At 37.9% G+C, this 16,917-nt stretch overlaps 1 protein-coding gene across 12 annotated transcripts in view; it reads left to right on the top strand.

Annotated features, from left to right (window-relative positions):
- RNF111 (ring finger protein 111) overlaps nt 1-16,917 on the top strand; it is a 126,333-nt gene that overhangs the window by 93,506 nt on the left and 15,910 nt on the right. For 10 of the 12 annotated variants that reach the window (XM_053223959.1, XM_015070894.3, XM_027067377.2 and 7 more), the window contains 3 exons: nt 1,934-2,128; nt 12,364-12,683; nt 16,563-16,821. In XM_053223959.1, coding sequence (XP_053079934.1) covers nt 1,934-2,128; nt 12,364-12,683; nt 16,563-16,821 — 774 coding nt within the window. The remainder of the gene's footprint in view (nt 1-1,933; nt 2,129-12,363; nt 12,684-16,562; nt 16,822-16,917) is intronic. The other 2 variants (XM_053223956.1, XM_053223958.1) reach the window with 1 other exon arrangement.

Here is a 16,917-nt window from a genome sequence, read left to right as displayed (position 1 = left end):
GTAATTTACTCCTATTATCTGCATTTCATTGAACCATGTCTCAGCTTTTATTTTGAAGTGCCATAAATTATCTGTAAGACAGTGATTAATATATTAGGGATTCATTTAAGATTACTCAAAGTTAATTAAATTAGGATTACTATGTTGGAAACTCTGTGTGTTTTCCCTGTGATGTCTGCCAGCCAGTAAATAGGAAAAGGTGACAGAGTAGTCTTTTAACCCATTGGAATTAGTTCGACCAGAAGACTTTCACTAGGTTATAAGTATTCCAGTGATCACTAGATGCCTTCTTCTCCCTACTAGTTTCTCTCATTGGAAGACATCTATCTTATTAAAAGTAAGTTCAAAATATTAAGTATATCAGTTAGACCAATGGTTCTTAAGTGCTGACCATTTTGTGCCCCTGAAGATATTTGGCAATATCTGCAGACATTTTTGGTTCTTACACTTGGGGAAGAGTACTGCTAATGTCTAATGGGTTGAGGCCCAGGATGCCACTAAACATCCTAAAAGGCACAGGACAGCCGTGCTGGTACCGACTCCCATCTCTAGCAAAAAATTACCCAGCCCAAACTGTCAATACTGCTAAGGTCAAAATGTTAAATACCATTTGCCAATAAACAGAGGTTCCTTTCTCCCCTTTTTATGTATAAGGAAATATATTTGTTTATGCATCCAGAGTACAGTGTCCCATGTAGATCAGCAGGCACTATTTGTGTTTCAGGAATCCACTCAGCACACTGCATTGTATAGAATAGTTTATCCTCTCATTCTGTATCACATTAAGAGAGTCCCTTCTCAGATCTAATTGTTCTGACTGTGCTTTGGACAGACTTATTTTCACCTTTTAAACAACTGTTTTCAGTCTGAAATATAACTTGTACATAAGTTAAGGTCTGCCTGATCAAAAAGAATGAAATCTTGCCATTTGCAACTACATGGATGGAACTAGAGGGTATTAGCTAAGTGAAATTAGAGACAAACATCGTATGACTTCACTCATATGAGGACTTTAAGATACAAAACAGATGAACATAAGGGAAGGAAAGCAAAAATAAAAACGGGGGGGGGGGACAAAACATAAGAGACTCTTAAATATGGAGAACAAACAGAGGGTTACTGGAGGGGTTGTGGGAGGGGGGATGTGCTAAACAGGGAAGGGGCATTAAGGAATCTACTCCTGAAATCATTGTTGCACATATGCTAACTAACTTGGATGTATATTTAAAAAATAAATTTGAAAAAAAAGAAAAATCTGCCTGAAATTTCTTTTACTTTCTACAAAAATTTTACTTTTGTTAGAAAGCACTGATGATTATCAATATTTGCAAACAAATTTTTGAAAAAGGCATGTAAGAAAGAGACTAACACAGTGTTAAAAATCATAGCTAATGTTTAAGTAGTTCGTATATGTAAACCATTATACAGAGTGCTTTATATGTGTGACCTGAGTTCATCCTAACAATAGTTGTGTGAGGAAAATTCTGTACTTTCCCAGTTCTACAGACGAGGAAATGGAGAGTGTTTAAGTAACTTATCCATGACTGTAGTGTCCATGCAGTCTGACTCTAGAATTCATTCTGTACCAGAGAAAGTGTAATTTGTAATACTGGTCTGATAGCCTGTGACAATGTATATGAAAATAGTAAAGGGGCTTTTACTTTCCTTTTCTCATTTTCTCCTTTGTGATCAGAAAATTTACATAATTGTTACCCAAAAGACTGTGGTAATCACCTGAATGTTAGAATATGCATATATGTTGATTTTTTTTAATGCAGTAATTGTATTTTATTAGCATGTCATTTTAATGTTGCATGCTAGCTTTATGAAAGCTTTTAAAATTTAATAATTATAAAAATGTTACCATGAATTAAAATATAACCCATTACCTCATCTATTTTGAAATGCTGATTAAACATTTTGTATTTTGCAGAACCTACTGTAGTACCAACCACTTCTGCAAGAATGGAATCACAAACCACAAGCACTTCCATTAACAATTCAAATCCATCTACCTCTGAGCAGGCCTCTGATACTGCTTCAGCTGTCACTGGTAGTCAACCCCCCACAGTGTCAGAGACTTCAGCTACTCTTACAAGCAATAGCATGACTGGTACTTCCATAGGAGGTATGTAATAAAGTGGGGAAGCACCATTTTTTGTTACTCTTTTTAGGAAAAGTATTCTTGTTGTTATATTAGCAAGAGCATATTTGTAGAGTAAATCCTATGTGAGCAAAATAATGTCTTTAGAATTAGACTATGATTTCATATTTCAGTTTGTGTGCTATATATTACCAAAGTGTCATAGCTCAACTGAAAGAGATCAGTGAGAATGAAATGGCTGACCAAAAATATGAGCAACAAAAGAAGAAATAGGTAAATTGAACTTCATCAAAATGTAAAACTTTTGTACATCAGAAACATTATCAAGAAAGTGAAAAGACATGGCCACAGCAACTTCTTACTCAACGTGTCTCCAGAAGCAAGGGAAACAAAAGCAAAAATGAACTACTGGGACATCATCAAGATAAAAAGCTACTGCACAGCGAAGGAAACAATCAGCAAAACTAAAAGGCAACCAATGGAATGGGAGAAGATATTTGCAAATGACATATCAGATAAAGGGTTAGCATCCACAAATCTATGAAGAACTTCTCAAACTCAATACCCAAAAAACAAATAATCCAGTGAAGAAATGGGCAAGAGGCATGAATAGACACTTCTCCAAAGAAGACATCCAGGTGGCCAACCAACACATGAAAAAATTCTCAACGTCACTCATCATCAGGGAAAAACAAATCAAAACCACGATGAGATACTACCTTGTACCTGTCAGAATGACTAACATTAACAACTCAGGCAACAACAGATGTTGGCGAGGATGCAGAGAAAGAGGATCTCTTTTGCACTGCTGGTGGGAATGCAGACTGGTGCAGCCACTCTGGAAAATAGTATGGAGGTTTCTCAAGAAATTAAAAATAGAACTACCCTACAACCCAGCAATTGCATTACTAGGTATTTATCCACAGGATACAGGTATGCTGTTTCGAGGGGACACATGCACCCCAATGTTTATAGCAGCACTATGAACAATAGCCAAAGTATGGAAAGAGCCCAAATGTCCATCAATGGAGGAATGGATAAAGAAGATGTGTGGCACAAAAACAGACACATAGACCAATGGAATAGAATAGAAACCCCAGAACTAGACCCACAAACGTATGGCCAACTCATCTTTGACAAAGCAGGAAAGAACATCCAATGGAAAAAAGACAGTCTCTTTAACAAATGGTGCTGGGAGAACTGGACAGCAACATGCAGAAGGTTGAAACTTTCTCACACCATTCACAAAAATAAACTCAAAATGGATAAAGGACCTGAATGTGAGACAGGAAACCATCAAAACCCTAGAGGAGAAAGCAGGAAAAGACCTCTCTGACCTCAGCCGTAGCAATCTTTTACTCGACACATCCCCAAAGGCAAGGGAATTAAAAGCAAAAATGAATACTGGGACCTTATGAAGATAAAAAGCTTCTGCAGAGCAAAGGAAACAACCAACAAAACTAAAAGGCAACCAACGGAATGGGAAAAGATATTTGCAAATGACATATCAGACAAAGGGCTAATATCCAAAATCTATAAAGAGCTCACCAAACTCCACACCCGAGAAACAAATAACCCAGTGAAGAAATGGGCAGAAAACATGAATAGACACTTCTCTAAAGAAGACATCCGGATGGCCAACAGGCACATGAAAAGATGCTCAACGTCGCTCCTCATCAGGGAAATACAAATCAAAACCACACTCAGATATCACCTCACGCTAGTCAGAGTGGCCAAAATGAACAAATCAGGAGACTATAGATGCTGGCGAGGATGTGGAGAAACGGGAACCCTCTTGCACTGTTGGTGGGAATGCAAATTGGTGCAGACACTCTGGAAAGCAGTGTGGAGGTTCCTCAGAAAATTAAAAATAGACCTACCCTATGACCCAGGAATAGCACTGCTAGGAATTTACCCAAGGGATATAGGAGTACTGATGCATAGGGGCACTTGTACCCCAGTGTTTATAGCAGCACTCTCAACAATAGCCGAATTGTGGAAAGAGCCTACATGTCCATCAACTGATGAATGGATAAAGAAATTGTGGTTTATATACACAATGGAGTACTACATGGCAATGAGAAAGAATGAAATATGGCCCTTTGTAGCAAAATGGATGGAACTATGCTAAGTGGATGCTAAGTGAAATAAGCCATACAGAGAAAGACAGATACCATATGGTTTCACTCCTTTGTGGATCCTGAGAAACTTAACAGAAACCCATGGGGGAGGGGAAGAAAAAAAAAAAGAGGTTGGAGTGGGAGAGAGCCAAAGCATAGAGACTGTTAAAAACTGAGAACAAACTGAGGGTTGATGGGGGGTGGGAGGGAGGGGAGGGTGGGTGATGGGTATTGAGGAGGGCACCTTTTGGGATGAGCACTGGGTGTTGTACGGAAACCAATTTGACAATAAATTTCATGTATGGAAAAAAAAAGAAGTGGTATATATACACACACACACACACACACACACACACACACACACACAATGGAGTATTACTCGGCAATCAAAAAGAATGAAATCTTGCCATTTGCAACTACGTGGATAGAACTGGAGGGTATTATGCTAAGCGAAATTAGAGAAAGACAAATATATGACTTCATTCATATGAGGACTTTAAGATACAAAACAGATGGACATAAGGGAAGAGAAACAAAAATAATTTAAAAACAGGGAGGGGGACAAAACATATGAGACTTAAATATGGAGAACAGAGGGTTACTTGGAGGGGTTGTGGGTGAGGGTGGGCTAAATGGGTAAGGGGTATTAAGGAATCTACTCTTGAAATCATTGTTGCACTATATGCTAACTTGGATGTAAATTAAAAATAAAACTGAAAAAAATAAATAAATACAACTCTGGAAAATAAAGGAAAGGAATGACAGAATTGACTGCATAAAAATTTAAAATATATGGGCCAAGGGCACCTAAGTGGCTCAGTCAGTTGCACATGCAACTCTTGATTTTGACTCAGGTCATGATCTCAGGGTCATGAAACAGTCTGGCATTGTACTCATGTGCTGGGCATGGAGCCTTCTTAAGATTTTCTCTCTCCCCTTCTCCCGTTTTCCCTCTCCCCACCTCCTGGCCACTTGCTCTCTAAAAAGAAAAAAAAAATACAGGTCCTGATACATAATGTAAGCAAAAATTAAAAATCAAGAGAAAATATTTGTAATATATATCAAACTATGAGTCTCTGCAGTATCCACCATGACTCCAAAAAAGGGGTAACAAAAAGACAAAATGAACAATGTAAAAATAGCAAAATATATAATAAAGTAATGAAAGAACATTAAAAAAAAAGAAAGTGAAAAGAGCCTACAGAGTGTAAGAAAAATACTTGAAAATCATATATTTGATAAGGGTCTAGTATCCAGAATATATAAAGAGCTTACACAGCTCAACAATTAAAAGACAGATAATCCTAGTTTAAAAACGGGCAGAGAATTTGCGTAGGTATTTTTCCAAAGAAGATACACAGTTAATCAAGAAGGACATGAAAACAGCATACTTAGTTATTAGAGAAATGCAAATCAAAACCACAGCGAAGTATTACTTTATCTTCATCAGGATGTCTGTTACTCAAAAAAAAAAAAAAAAAAAAAAAACCCAAACAACCAAAGAATAGGAAATCAGAAAATAGCCAGTGTTGACAAGAATGTAGAGGAATTGGAACCCTAATGAACATCTGGTGGAAATGTAAAATGGTGCAGCTGCCTTGGAAAACACTTTGGCAGTTCCTCAAAATGTTAAACCATAGTTATCATATGACCTACAATCTGACTCCTAAGTATGTCCTCAAAACAATTGAAAATGAGGATAGGGGTTTTTAAAAAAGCTTGATGTCCATTTTCTCAGTTTCTTTTTTGTTTGTTTGTTTTTTGTTCTTTTGATGTCATATCTATGAAACCATTTCCTAATCCAGGGTCACAAAGATATTCCTGTATGTCATTAAGTGTTTTCAGCTCTTACCTCAGATTACTATGTTTCAGTTAGCAATGATACCTCTGGTACTTTCTCCTATGAGATGTTTAACTGAGCATTAAGCTAGCCTTCTTTGTTTCCTGGACAATGGCACAGAGATAGGAATTTGCTGATCATTTATTAACAGCGATATTATAGACCCTGTATCTCATAGATTGACTATACCTATGAGCATTAATAATGAGACCACCTTATACTGTCTATCATTTTTTATTTTTATTTTTTTATTAAAGTATTTTTTAATGTTTATTTTTGAGAGAGACTCAAAATAAGATTCTCTCTTATTTTGGGGAGGGGCAGAGCAAGAGGGAGACACAGAATCTGAAGTAGGCTCCAGGCTCTGAGCTGTCAGCACAGAGCCCGATGTGGGGTTTGAACTCACAAGCCGGGAGATGATGACCTGAGCTGAAGTCGGATGCTTAACCAACTGAGCCACCCAGGCACCCTATTTTTTACTTTTCATAGTATCTTCCTTTTTACAATATTCTCATAAATTACATTGAGTAGATTAGGAAATTGCTTGTGGCTGGATTAGGTCTCCCTTTGTGGGAAATTGAGAGTGGAAACCAGAATCCAAGGAGGTTTCCCAAAAGTGTCTTTTAAATACTATATTCTTTGAAAAAAATGTAGGCAGAAATGAAATGGGCTAATTTTTATTTCATTTTTTGAGTGTATACTCTTTCCCAAGTACTATACTGAGTGTCTTCTGTATTGTTTTATATATTATTATTTAATCCTTTTAAGGATTAAAAAATCCTTTTAAGGATTTTAAGGATTAATCCTTTGTTAATATAGCTCTTCCCATTTCAGAAATGAAGACATCTGGAAGTTAAATACTTTCATCAAAGTCAATAATAATCTTTGAGGCAAAGATTTGAACTTTTCTCATTCACTCCTTTCCCCTGGTAGCTTTATGTACTCTCTTGTCTAGGTTTTATGTGACACATTCCCAACTTTATTTCAATTCTGTCTCAAAGCTTTTATCTCTGTTTATTTTTTAAGACTCTTGTTGCTCAGAATTCACATTTTATATCTAACATAGTGATGACATTACTACCTGAATGGTTTTCTCATACTATTTTACCTATATTGATGATTACCTTTGGGTAGACTTGTTTGTGTTGTATTTCTCTGGACCAGGGGAACCTTGTTCCAGGCCAAATTGTTTTCTTTATAAACCTGATAGAAGTACCTACAGATATTCAGACTATATTAGGAGCACTCAGTTCTGCTGGCTTCATTTTCTGCTAAGACTCTATAGAACTTGTTCTGTGGAGTTCTTTAGATTCTATTCCTTACTTTGCACCTTCTTGCATATTTCCAACCTTGAATCATTCAAGCCATCTAACTACTCCTGTCGAGGTTTTTAGATGGGACTGGTGAAAATCATAGAACTAGGCAGATTGGTGTCTCATAAATTTATGGAATCTAATCTTGGGCTTTTGGTAATAAGTTGCCATAGGGTGATGTATCTCAGTTAATTCCCTGTCCTTCTTCTCCTTCCTTCTTCTTGCCTTCCAAAATGTTCTCATTCTCCTCAAAACTGTGATTTCCCCAGGGAAAAATAAAAAGTAAATGAGGTTCTTGAGCACTCATAACTTCCAGCCCTCCATGAAAACCTTTATATCTATCCTTCTCTCCTAATTCCTGGTCCTTTAACTCTTTCCTATCCCTTCCAGTCCCTTTATTCATCCTCTACCTCTTGTCCCTTCTTGTGTCCTTGACCTTGCTTTAACAGTTATCTTCTCTATGTCTTCAGCATCTTTATTGGTTCCATGACCTTAGTATGCATGTGTACATTTGTGTCAAGTCTGTATGCACTTAAAAGGGTCTTCTGTATCTTAAACTCCTTCCTTTAACTTGCTTCTGACTCTTGTTAAAACAAACATGATGTTAAAAAAACCTGGCAGTAATCTCATCTCTGTTTTCTCCCACAGCCTTGTTCATATCCTTTTTCCCTGGCCCATCTCATAACTGCACATGTTTTCACCTACCATGTGCAGTATGCCAGTGACCTTACATTTTGTGTTTCCAGAGCCATCTCTTTGTTTTAAACTTTTATATCCAGCTGCCTATTGGACATCTCCTCTGGACCATTCTTTAGTCACCTCAAACTCAACATGCCCAGGCAGCTCATCATTTGTCTGGCTCTTCCATGTGTTCTTGTTTTGTGCATGCATATCTTATATATTCATTTATTCAGATGTGTTTATTGATTACACACTAATAATCAGGCACTGTCCTAGGCACTGGGAACAAAACATAAATTCTCTGTCCTAACAGAACTAACGTTCTAGTGGATAATAATAGCTAACATCTGTTGAGCTTATAATGTTAGTCCATGATTTATCTGTATTAACTGATTTTTGTGATAACTTACAAGGCAGATTCTATTACTCTTCTCATTTTACAGGTGAAGTTACTTGCCTATGGTTATATGGTAGTGGAGCAAGAATTCAAACCTAGGAAGTCTGGTTTGGAGCCTGCACTCTTCCTTTTTGCCAGAATTTCTGAACCCCGACATTATTGTCTTTGTGTTGTACAGTCCTTTGTATTGGGGGGTGGGGGGGAGGTGTTCTTGTGCATTGTAGGATATTTAGCAGCATTTTTGGCCTCTGCCTACTAAATACTAGTAGTACCACTTCCCCTCCAGTTGTGACAACCAAAAATGTCCCCAGGTGTTACCATATGTTCCCTGGGGGGCAGCATTGCTCTGTGCTATATTAGAACCCAGTGCTGCTGTTATAATGCTGGTTGATTTAAATCTTACGTTGTTTCCATACTTGATGGTGATCTCCTTGAGGACTAAAGATCAAGTTAGTCTCTTCTTAGCACTTAGCTCCATCATGCCTCTTTCCCCTTGTGAGGCTAACTTATATTTAGCAAGGGCTTATTGAGCCACCTACATTGTGCACGCCTATTTCTAGTTGCTAGAGATAAAACAACAGAGGTAGACAACAGCACAAGTTATTTTAAAGACCAGGGCTTTCATTTTCACCATTGTATTTTCCAGTGCCTTTTGTAGATCCTTTACCATGCCATTAGTATGTGTAAGACTTGCCAAATGAATGAATAAATGCATGAATACATCTCAGTAATCCTGCTAGAATTACAAGAAAATACTTTAACCAGCTTGATGTTACTGAGCTGTGGAATTTATTTCTCTGGTGCAGGTTTGTTATTGGCCAGTTTCAGAGGACACTCTGTGAGCTGATTTTAATAAAAAGGAAGTGTTTTATTTGATTAGATCTTTGTGTTTCACTTCTAACGTATGGCAATTTTCCTTGGTCACTAATCTCGAACAAGAGATTCAGTTGCCTTTACTTAGGATTCCTAGCCTGTTTGGGCAACAAAGAGTCTCTCTACTTTAAGAAAATAGATTACTAATTTAATGGGAAGCCAGACTGTACCCTAAGAAGTAGAACCATAAGGTCAGTCTTCTTTTTGAGGCTGAACTGTTAGTGATATGACCCTTTAAATATGTGGTCAGCTGTAAATATATTATAGTCATTATGCTTCCTCTTCTCTCACTCAGATTTTTATATTAGAAATATTTGAAGACAATGAAGACAAATTCTTTCTGAACGAATAAATATCCTGTCACTTCAGTCACAGCCTTACTAGTCTACAGATCTTTTGCTCTGGTTATACACTCTTCTCCTAAATTTTAGAGTTCCACATAATCCTTAAATAACTGGATTTGAAAATTAAAAGCATCTGAATTGGAAGGTCATTTAGTCTACCCGCTGAATGGATTTAGTGTTCCAGAGGTTTTAATCCTTTTTTATAAAGTAACACAATAAATGATACTCCTTTGTACACTGTTTTGGCATGGGAGCTGAGATAAAACGCTTAAAATGTTGCCAGAAGTAAAGTTACATAATAGTTATTGCTACAAATATTACACCATATAGAAAATAATTAATGTTTGATTCAGCATAGCAAAGATAGCCTGTTGATCATGGTCTGTTCCTGATAAGCTGGTTGTAAATTTGTCCACGTTATGTAAGAAAATGGAATGCAAATAAATGAAAGTGACATAATTATTGAACTGACTTTGAATCTGCCATAATTTATGTTATAAAAGTAAACCAACACATGGGACGCCTGAGTGGCTCAGTCAGTTGAATGTCCAACTCTTGATTTCAGCTCAGGTCACAATCTCATGGTTCATGGGATCGAGCCACGTGTTGGGCTCTGTGCTGTGGTGCAGAGCCTGCTTTGGATTCTCTCTCCCTCTCTGCCCCTCTTCTCTCGCTCATGTTCTTCCTTTCTCTCTCTTTCTCTCTCTCTCTCTCAGAATAAATAAACGTTAAAAGAAAAAGGTACCTTGACCTTCTTTTTGTCTCTCTCTCTCTCTCTCTCTCTCTCTCTCTTTTTTGGTTATAAATTATTTGTGATGTTTAACGTCTCAACTGATGCTAATTCTGGGAGGCAAAAAAAAAAAAATGAAGTTTTTTTCCTATCCAAGTTCACAGATTCCCTAAGTACAGTTATAAGATTAAGAACCTTTACAATAGATACAAGAAATTAGCCCAAATAGGACAGACTAGGAGCTTGGAGAAAAACAATGTACAGAGATTTTGAATGGAGATAACTAACCCCTAACAGGGTTTGGATCACAGACCTTGCCCAGAAGAGAATCAGGAAAGGCAGGTTAGGACATGTATGAGAGGGCAGGCTTGGGAGAATTACAGGGAGGTTTGCTGCAATCAGACATATCAACCAGAGCCTGAAGCACCCCACCCAGATTCATTTTTGTGAGCCTGTAAATTCCCTTTATTATTTTAGCTAGTTTGGGTTGGATTTTCGTATTGTTTGTGAGTAACTAGAAGATTCCAAATTGGAAAATTGACCCAGAAGAGGTTGGCTAGGTTCTATGGGCCAAATAGGAGCAGGGTATCCCTGGTATTGGTTACTCTAGAAATAGAGCCAGAACAGTGGTCCTCCAGAATCCTAAGGGTTCTGAGGAGATAGCTTAGGAGTCAGGCGGGGAAAGGAAGAGGCTGATGTTTGCAGGGGGAAGGATAGGACTCTAGGCTCCCCACTCCTCTGATTTTTATATTTTAAGTAAAAATTTTTATCTCCATTTTTATCTGTTTTATATGGTTTCCACATAATATGCAGCTTGGGGAAGGGTGCTGTTTTTTAGGTGAGTTTGAAGCACTGGGGTAGACTTTCTCAGGGCACTTCTGCAGTTCTTCTGGCATGGAAGAACGTACCTTCAAAATAACCCTGGGCAGGTGGCAGACAGCATCATCAGGACTCCAGTGTTTCCTACTTAGAGGATCATAACCTTTTCCAAAAACAATCATGCAAGTTCATTTATTTATTTTGGGAGAGTTTGTGGGGGTGGGGAGGGACAGAGGGAGAGAAAGAATCCCAAGCAGGCTCCATGCTGTTAGTGTAGAGCTTGACTTGGAGCTTGATCCCACAAACTGAGATCACGCTTGAGCCAAAATCAAGAGTCAGACACCTAACCGACTGAGCCACCTGGAATGTTTTAAATTCAATTTAAAGTTAATCATTTGTTATGACCTAGGAAAAGATGATCTCTTTCCATGTTTAAATATCATGGTAGATATGAGCCTTCTGAAGAATTTAGGCTTTCAGAAAAATCCCATTGAAGATCACTGCCTGAAATTATATGATATGCATATTAAGAATGTGGTACTATCATATTCTTATTTACAGAGATTTGAATTTTTTAAAAAATTTTTTTAATGTTTTTTTTTATTTTTGAGAGAGAGAGAGAGAAAGAGGTACAGAGAGAGAGGGAGACACAGAATCCAAAGCAGGCTCCAGGCTCCAAGCTGTCAGCAGAGCCTGACGCGAGGCTTGAACCTGTGAACTGCAAGTTCATGACCTGAGCCACAGCCGGACACTCAACCCACTGAGCCACCCAGGCGCCCCTACAGAGATTGGAATTTTTTTTTTTAATTTTTTTTTTAACGTTTATTTTTTTATTTTTGGGACAGAGAGAGACAGAGCATGAATGGGGGAGGGGCAGAGAGAGAGGGAGACACAGAATCGGAAACAGGCTCCAGGCTCCGAGCCATCAGCCCAGAGCCTGACGTGGGGCTCGAACTCCCGGACCGCGAGATTGTGACCTGGCTGAAGTCGGATGCCCAACGGACTGCGCCACCCAGGCGCCCCCAGAGACTGGAATTTAATTAACATTCCTTTAGCTCTTTATTTACTTGTACACAGTACCTATTATTTACACAGTGATACCTGATCATTTGATTGTTCTGTGCATTTCTGTTTATTTCAAGATGACTCGAGGAGAACTGCATCTAGTGCTGTAACAGAAGCTGGCCCTCCTGCAATGCCAAGGTTACCTTCCTGCTGTCCCCAGCACTCACCATGTGGAGGGTCGTCACAGAATCACCATGCATTAGGACATCCACACACAAGTTGCTTTCAGCAGCATGGCCACCATTTTCAGCATCATCACCACCACCATCATACTCCCCACCCGGCTGTCCCTGTTTCTCCCTCCTTTAGTGATCCTACTTGCCCTGTGGAAAGACCTCCACAAGTACAAGCACCTTGTGGAGCCAATAGTAGTTCTGGTACCAGCTATCATGACCAGGTATGTGGAATTTGATAAATGTTTCTTTCTTAATTTTTAAAAATTGTGCTTTCCTTCGGGGGGGGGGGGGGAAGAACAATACTAATGATGCATTTTATATACTAAAAAAGTCATTTCTATTGCCCTTGCAAAAGTGGCCTAATTTCGTGGTTTGTGATTTTTTTTTTTTTTTAATTAAGTCTCTAGGATTTTCCGATGGTCTAAATTATTGCAACTAATTGGGAGGATCAAGGATGTAAAAAATTAGAAGTGATACTGTTTTTTATTCTGAAATGGTTTTTAGTGTTTGTAGTTAAATAAGGTGAATCTGATCTTTGGAATTTTATTTCAGAGTGTTGAAATTACAGTGTCAACGTGATTCATGAGAAATTGGGAAATTTTCCTAGTTTTTTACCTTCAGCTTTTACTCTGGAGCTTCCTTTTATCTCCACTCATCTAGAAATAAACAGCCTTCTCAGATGCAAACCAATGACATGGTTGCTCAGGAGCAGATGAGGTTTTTAGTTTATGGGAAATTGAAATTCTAGTTAAGTAATTTAGTTGATATTGGTGAATGCTTAAAATGTCAAATAATATTAAATTAGTATTGGTGATCATATGGAGTAAATGAAGGTCATGTATTATATGCTGTTGTAACTTTTGCTGTGTCATCTCTGTGTATAATTGTGATATAAATCCGAGTGGGTACATACTTAAAAAAACACAACATAATCTCAAGGTAAAGCTGTAACTGACATATACTAGAAAATAGTCAAAAAGAAAATTCAGAGCCACTCTTTGTCTGTATTCCCTGACCTTTCCTAAAGTACTTCCTTCATCTTTTTAAATTTTGATGGTTATCTCTCCTGGATTGGACAGATTAAAAATAACTAAGAGAGAGGGACATTCACTTAAAAAACAAAAGATGAACTGCTGTTTTTCAAGAGTAAATTAGAAAGGGTTTAGTAGGAAATATGATTAAAGAACTTTTAGACGATGTTTTGGTTCTGGTAAAGTTCTAAGTATTAACATCTACTGATCATCTAAATCTGTTCTGCCTCTTGGGAATGAGGAAGCATCAAGAAAAACTTTGTAGTGGACTGAATGAAAGGTTTTGCTTAAAAGCAAAATTTTCTTTCACTAGAAATTTGAGCTTAAAGGGGGAGTTTATAAGTATTGTAGAAAAATGATGAAGTAAATCTACAGACTGCTCCCATATTCATTCAAGGGCTACCAAAATATGAGCCTTTTGTTTACAGACTCTTTTGTTGAACTAATAAAATAATACAACTAGTTTGAGAGATTGTGTATGTAACATTTTCTTTTAACCCAAGTGAGTTATTTATAGGTAGAATCTCTTTCACAGTTTTGTTCATTGTAATATAAATGTAACCTACTCACTTATATCTAATAGAGGTATTTGGACTACACACAGAACTTGGGGAAAATTAAGGATCAGGCATTCAGTGGTGATAATGGGTATGAAGGAGAACAGAGAGTCAAGTTTTGACGGTAAAAACAACTTGGAACTCATATAGACATTTAGAGGCCTCTGAAATCAGCCACATGCTCATGAGATAACATCAGGTATCTCCAGTTGAGACTTGTGTGGGCACAACAGGAGGTGGAGGAGTGGAGGAAGCAAACTGATCTGAGGATTTCTGATTGTGTAGATGTGTTACGATTAGTGCCAGATTGTGGGTAGGCAGAAAAAGTTGAGGAGGATTAGGCCTGATAACAGAGAAGGTTCTGCAGTCACTTGACTCTCTAGCCTTTACTGCTCCTTTGGATGTAGCGTTCTCTTTTGAGACAACAGTTCAGTTAGTGTTTTGCATTCCTTATCACCTTTGTAAAGTAATACTTGCATTTCTGTACCCATCTTGCTTACCCACTCTTTTCCTTCTAGAGTAAGAATTGACTGAACTGTTAGAATTGTGAAGAGGGTTCTCTTTGTAGTTTTTTTCCCCTTTCTCTTTTGATTCTTTACTTTTAACTTTACCCTCATTTCCTTCTAGGAGGATATTCACCCTACTTTACTCACCCTCTGCGAGTGTTCTTAATCACTGACTGGAGAAAAAGATAGGAAATTTGCTCATCTTCATAGTATGTTGATAATCTAGTCCATTTGCCAAATCTTAGCCTAAATAGGAAAATAGGGAAGGGATATAAATTCACAATCTTGCAGTATTTTTCTTAAGCCTTATTCCCCAAATCAAGGGACATACATTGTATTTGCCAACTCAAAAGAAAGAGCCCAGATGTTTGCTTGATTGTAGACACATGATACGGAAGAAGAAAGGAGTTCTTTTTCACCTTCCCACTGCTTCTCCTGAGCCATCATTCTCCTTCCCTTTTAACAGTCCGAGCTCCTTTTGTTTCTGTTATCCCTAGAGCCACAAGTCCATTGCAAGTACAGAGACCACTGTGATTCCTCTAAGGACTGCTGGGTGGCTTCAGGCTCTAATAAATGCAGTTCCCTAGCTTTCTTCATCTCCAGCTCCTCAGCTTCCAGTATTGAACAGTTCTTGCATATAATTTCAAATATAACATCAAATTATTATTTTCTTTAATTACATTTTATTTATTTATTTATTTATTTTAAATTTTAACGCTTATTTATTTTTGAGAGAGAGACAGACAGAGCATGAACAGGGGAGGGGCAGAGAGAGAGGGAGACACAGAGTCTGAAACAGGCTCCAGGCTCTGAGCGGTCAGCACAGAGCCCGACGCGGGGCTCAAACTCACGGACCGTGAGATCATGACCTGAGCCGAAGTTGGATGCTTAACCGACCGAGCCACCCAGGTGCCCCTTTAATTACATTTTAAAAATTACAGCTATACTCAACACTAAGTAAAAACTTGTATTTAAATTACTTAAGAATTGGGGTACCTGGGTGGCTCTGTCGGTTAAGCGTCCAACTTCAGCTCGGGTCACGATCCCGTGGTCCGTGAGTTCGAGCCCTGCATCGGGCTCTCGGCTGATGGCTCAGAGCCTGGAGCCTGCTTCCAATTCTGTGTCTCCCTCTCTCTCTGCCCCTCCCCTGTTCATGCTCTGTCTCTGTCTCAAAATAAATAAACGTTAAAAATAAATTATTTAAGAATACAAAGGGACAATTTGGTTTTTGTAATCTGCCCTAGAGTAGATGGTGATCAAGTGAAGTGTTTTTTACTTAGGACTTTTCAAAATGCTTTGGAGGAGAAACTTAATTACTGGTAAATAGACATGGAATCTAGAGTCTGGTTTATTTTTCAGCTTAGTAAAGGGACTTGTCTTAAATCGTATTTTTAATTTTTTAGTAAATGAAAAGGTTATGAGGCATAGCTGGCTCATAGTTCATCTTGAATAATCTTCCACCCTTTATTGTCTTGGATAATGTTTGCGTTATTAGAGTTTTAGTTGAGTGCTTGCTATACACAGTTCAGAAACAGGACAGACAAGCTTTTACCTAGAATCCTTAATCTTCATTGGTGTGGTTCTACGTTTTCCAAAGGAGTCCTAAATTAATAATCAAAATTTGAGGGTAAAGAAGAATATGGATGTATTATTTTAAAGTGTATTTCTCTCTAAGATCTAGAGGATGGAAGAGAAATAGACCTTAAAATAATATATTAATTAATTTTTGTTTATCTTGTAGTGTGATCCTATGCTTGAGTTTTAAAAACTGATATAACCACTACAGTTTTTACAATCCAGGATATACATAGTATTTTTTGTTGTTGTTGTTGTTGTTGTTGTTTTGGTGCTGAATAGGTCTTCATACTAAAAATTTCACCATTTTGAAATTTTTAATTCAGAGATTCTATTTTTCTGGATTGCATTTGGAATACTTCTATAATACAACATGAAACAGTGTTTGGACCAAACTTCAGAAAAATAAAATACAGTTCCTCTTTATACAGCAGGCATTGCCAGTAGACCTGAGCAACAATGGTATCAGAAGTCATGGAAGTGGTGGTTTTCATGGAGCGTCTGCATTTGACCCCTGCTGCCCTGTTTCTTCTTCCCGAGCTGCAATCTTTGGCCATCAGGCTGCTGCTGCTGCCCCGAGTCAGCCATTATCCATAGATGGCTATGGATCAAGCATGGTTGCGCAGCCCCAGCCCCAGCCCCCTCCACAAGCCTCACTGTCATCATGTCGACATTATATGCCACCTCCTTGTAAGTATAAACTTAACAGGCAAAGAACTTAGAGGCATATAAATGAACCATTGTACATTCCTCCATGAAATAACCTTTCATTAATCCTAATTGGTA

Source organism: Acinonyx jubatus, chromosome B3, assembly GCF_027475565.1.
Source record: "Acinonyx jubatus isolate Ajub_Pintada_27869175 chromosome B3, VMU_Ajub_asm_v1.0, whole genome shotgun sequence".
Taxonomy (NCBI): domain Eukaryota; kingdom Metazoa; phylum Chordata; class Mammalia; order Carnivora; family Felidae; genus Acinonyx; species Acinonyx jubatus.
This window is presented reverse-complemented; position numbering and strand designations above follow the sequence as displayed.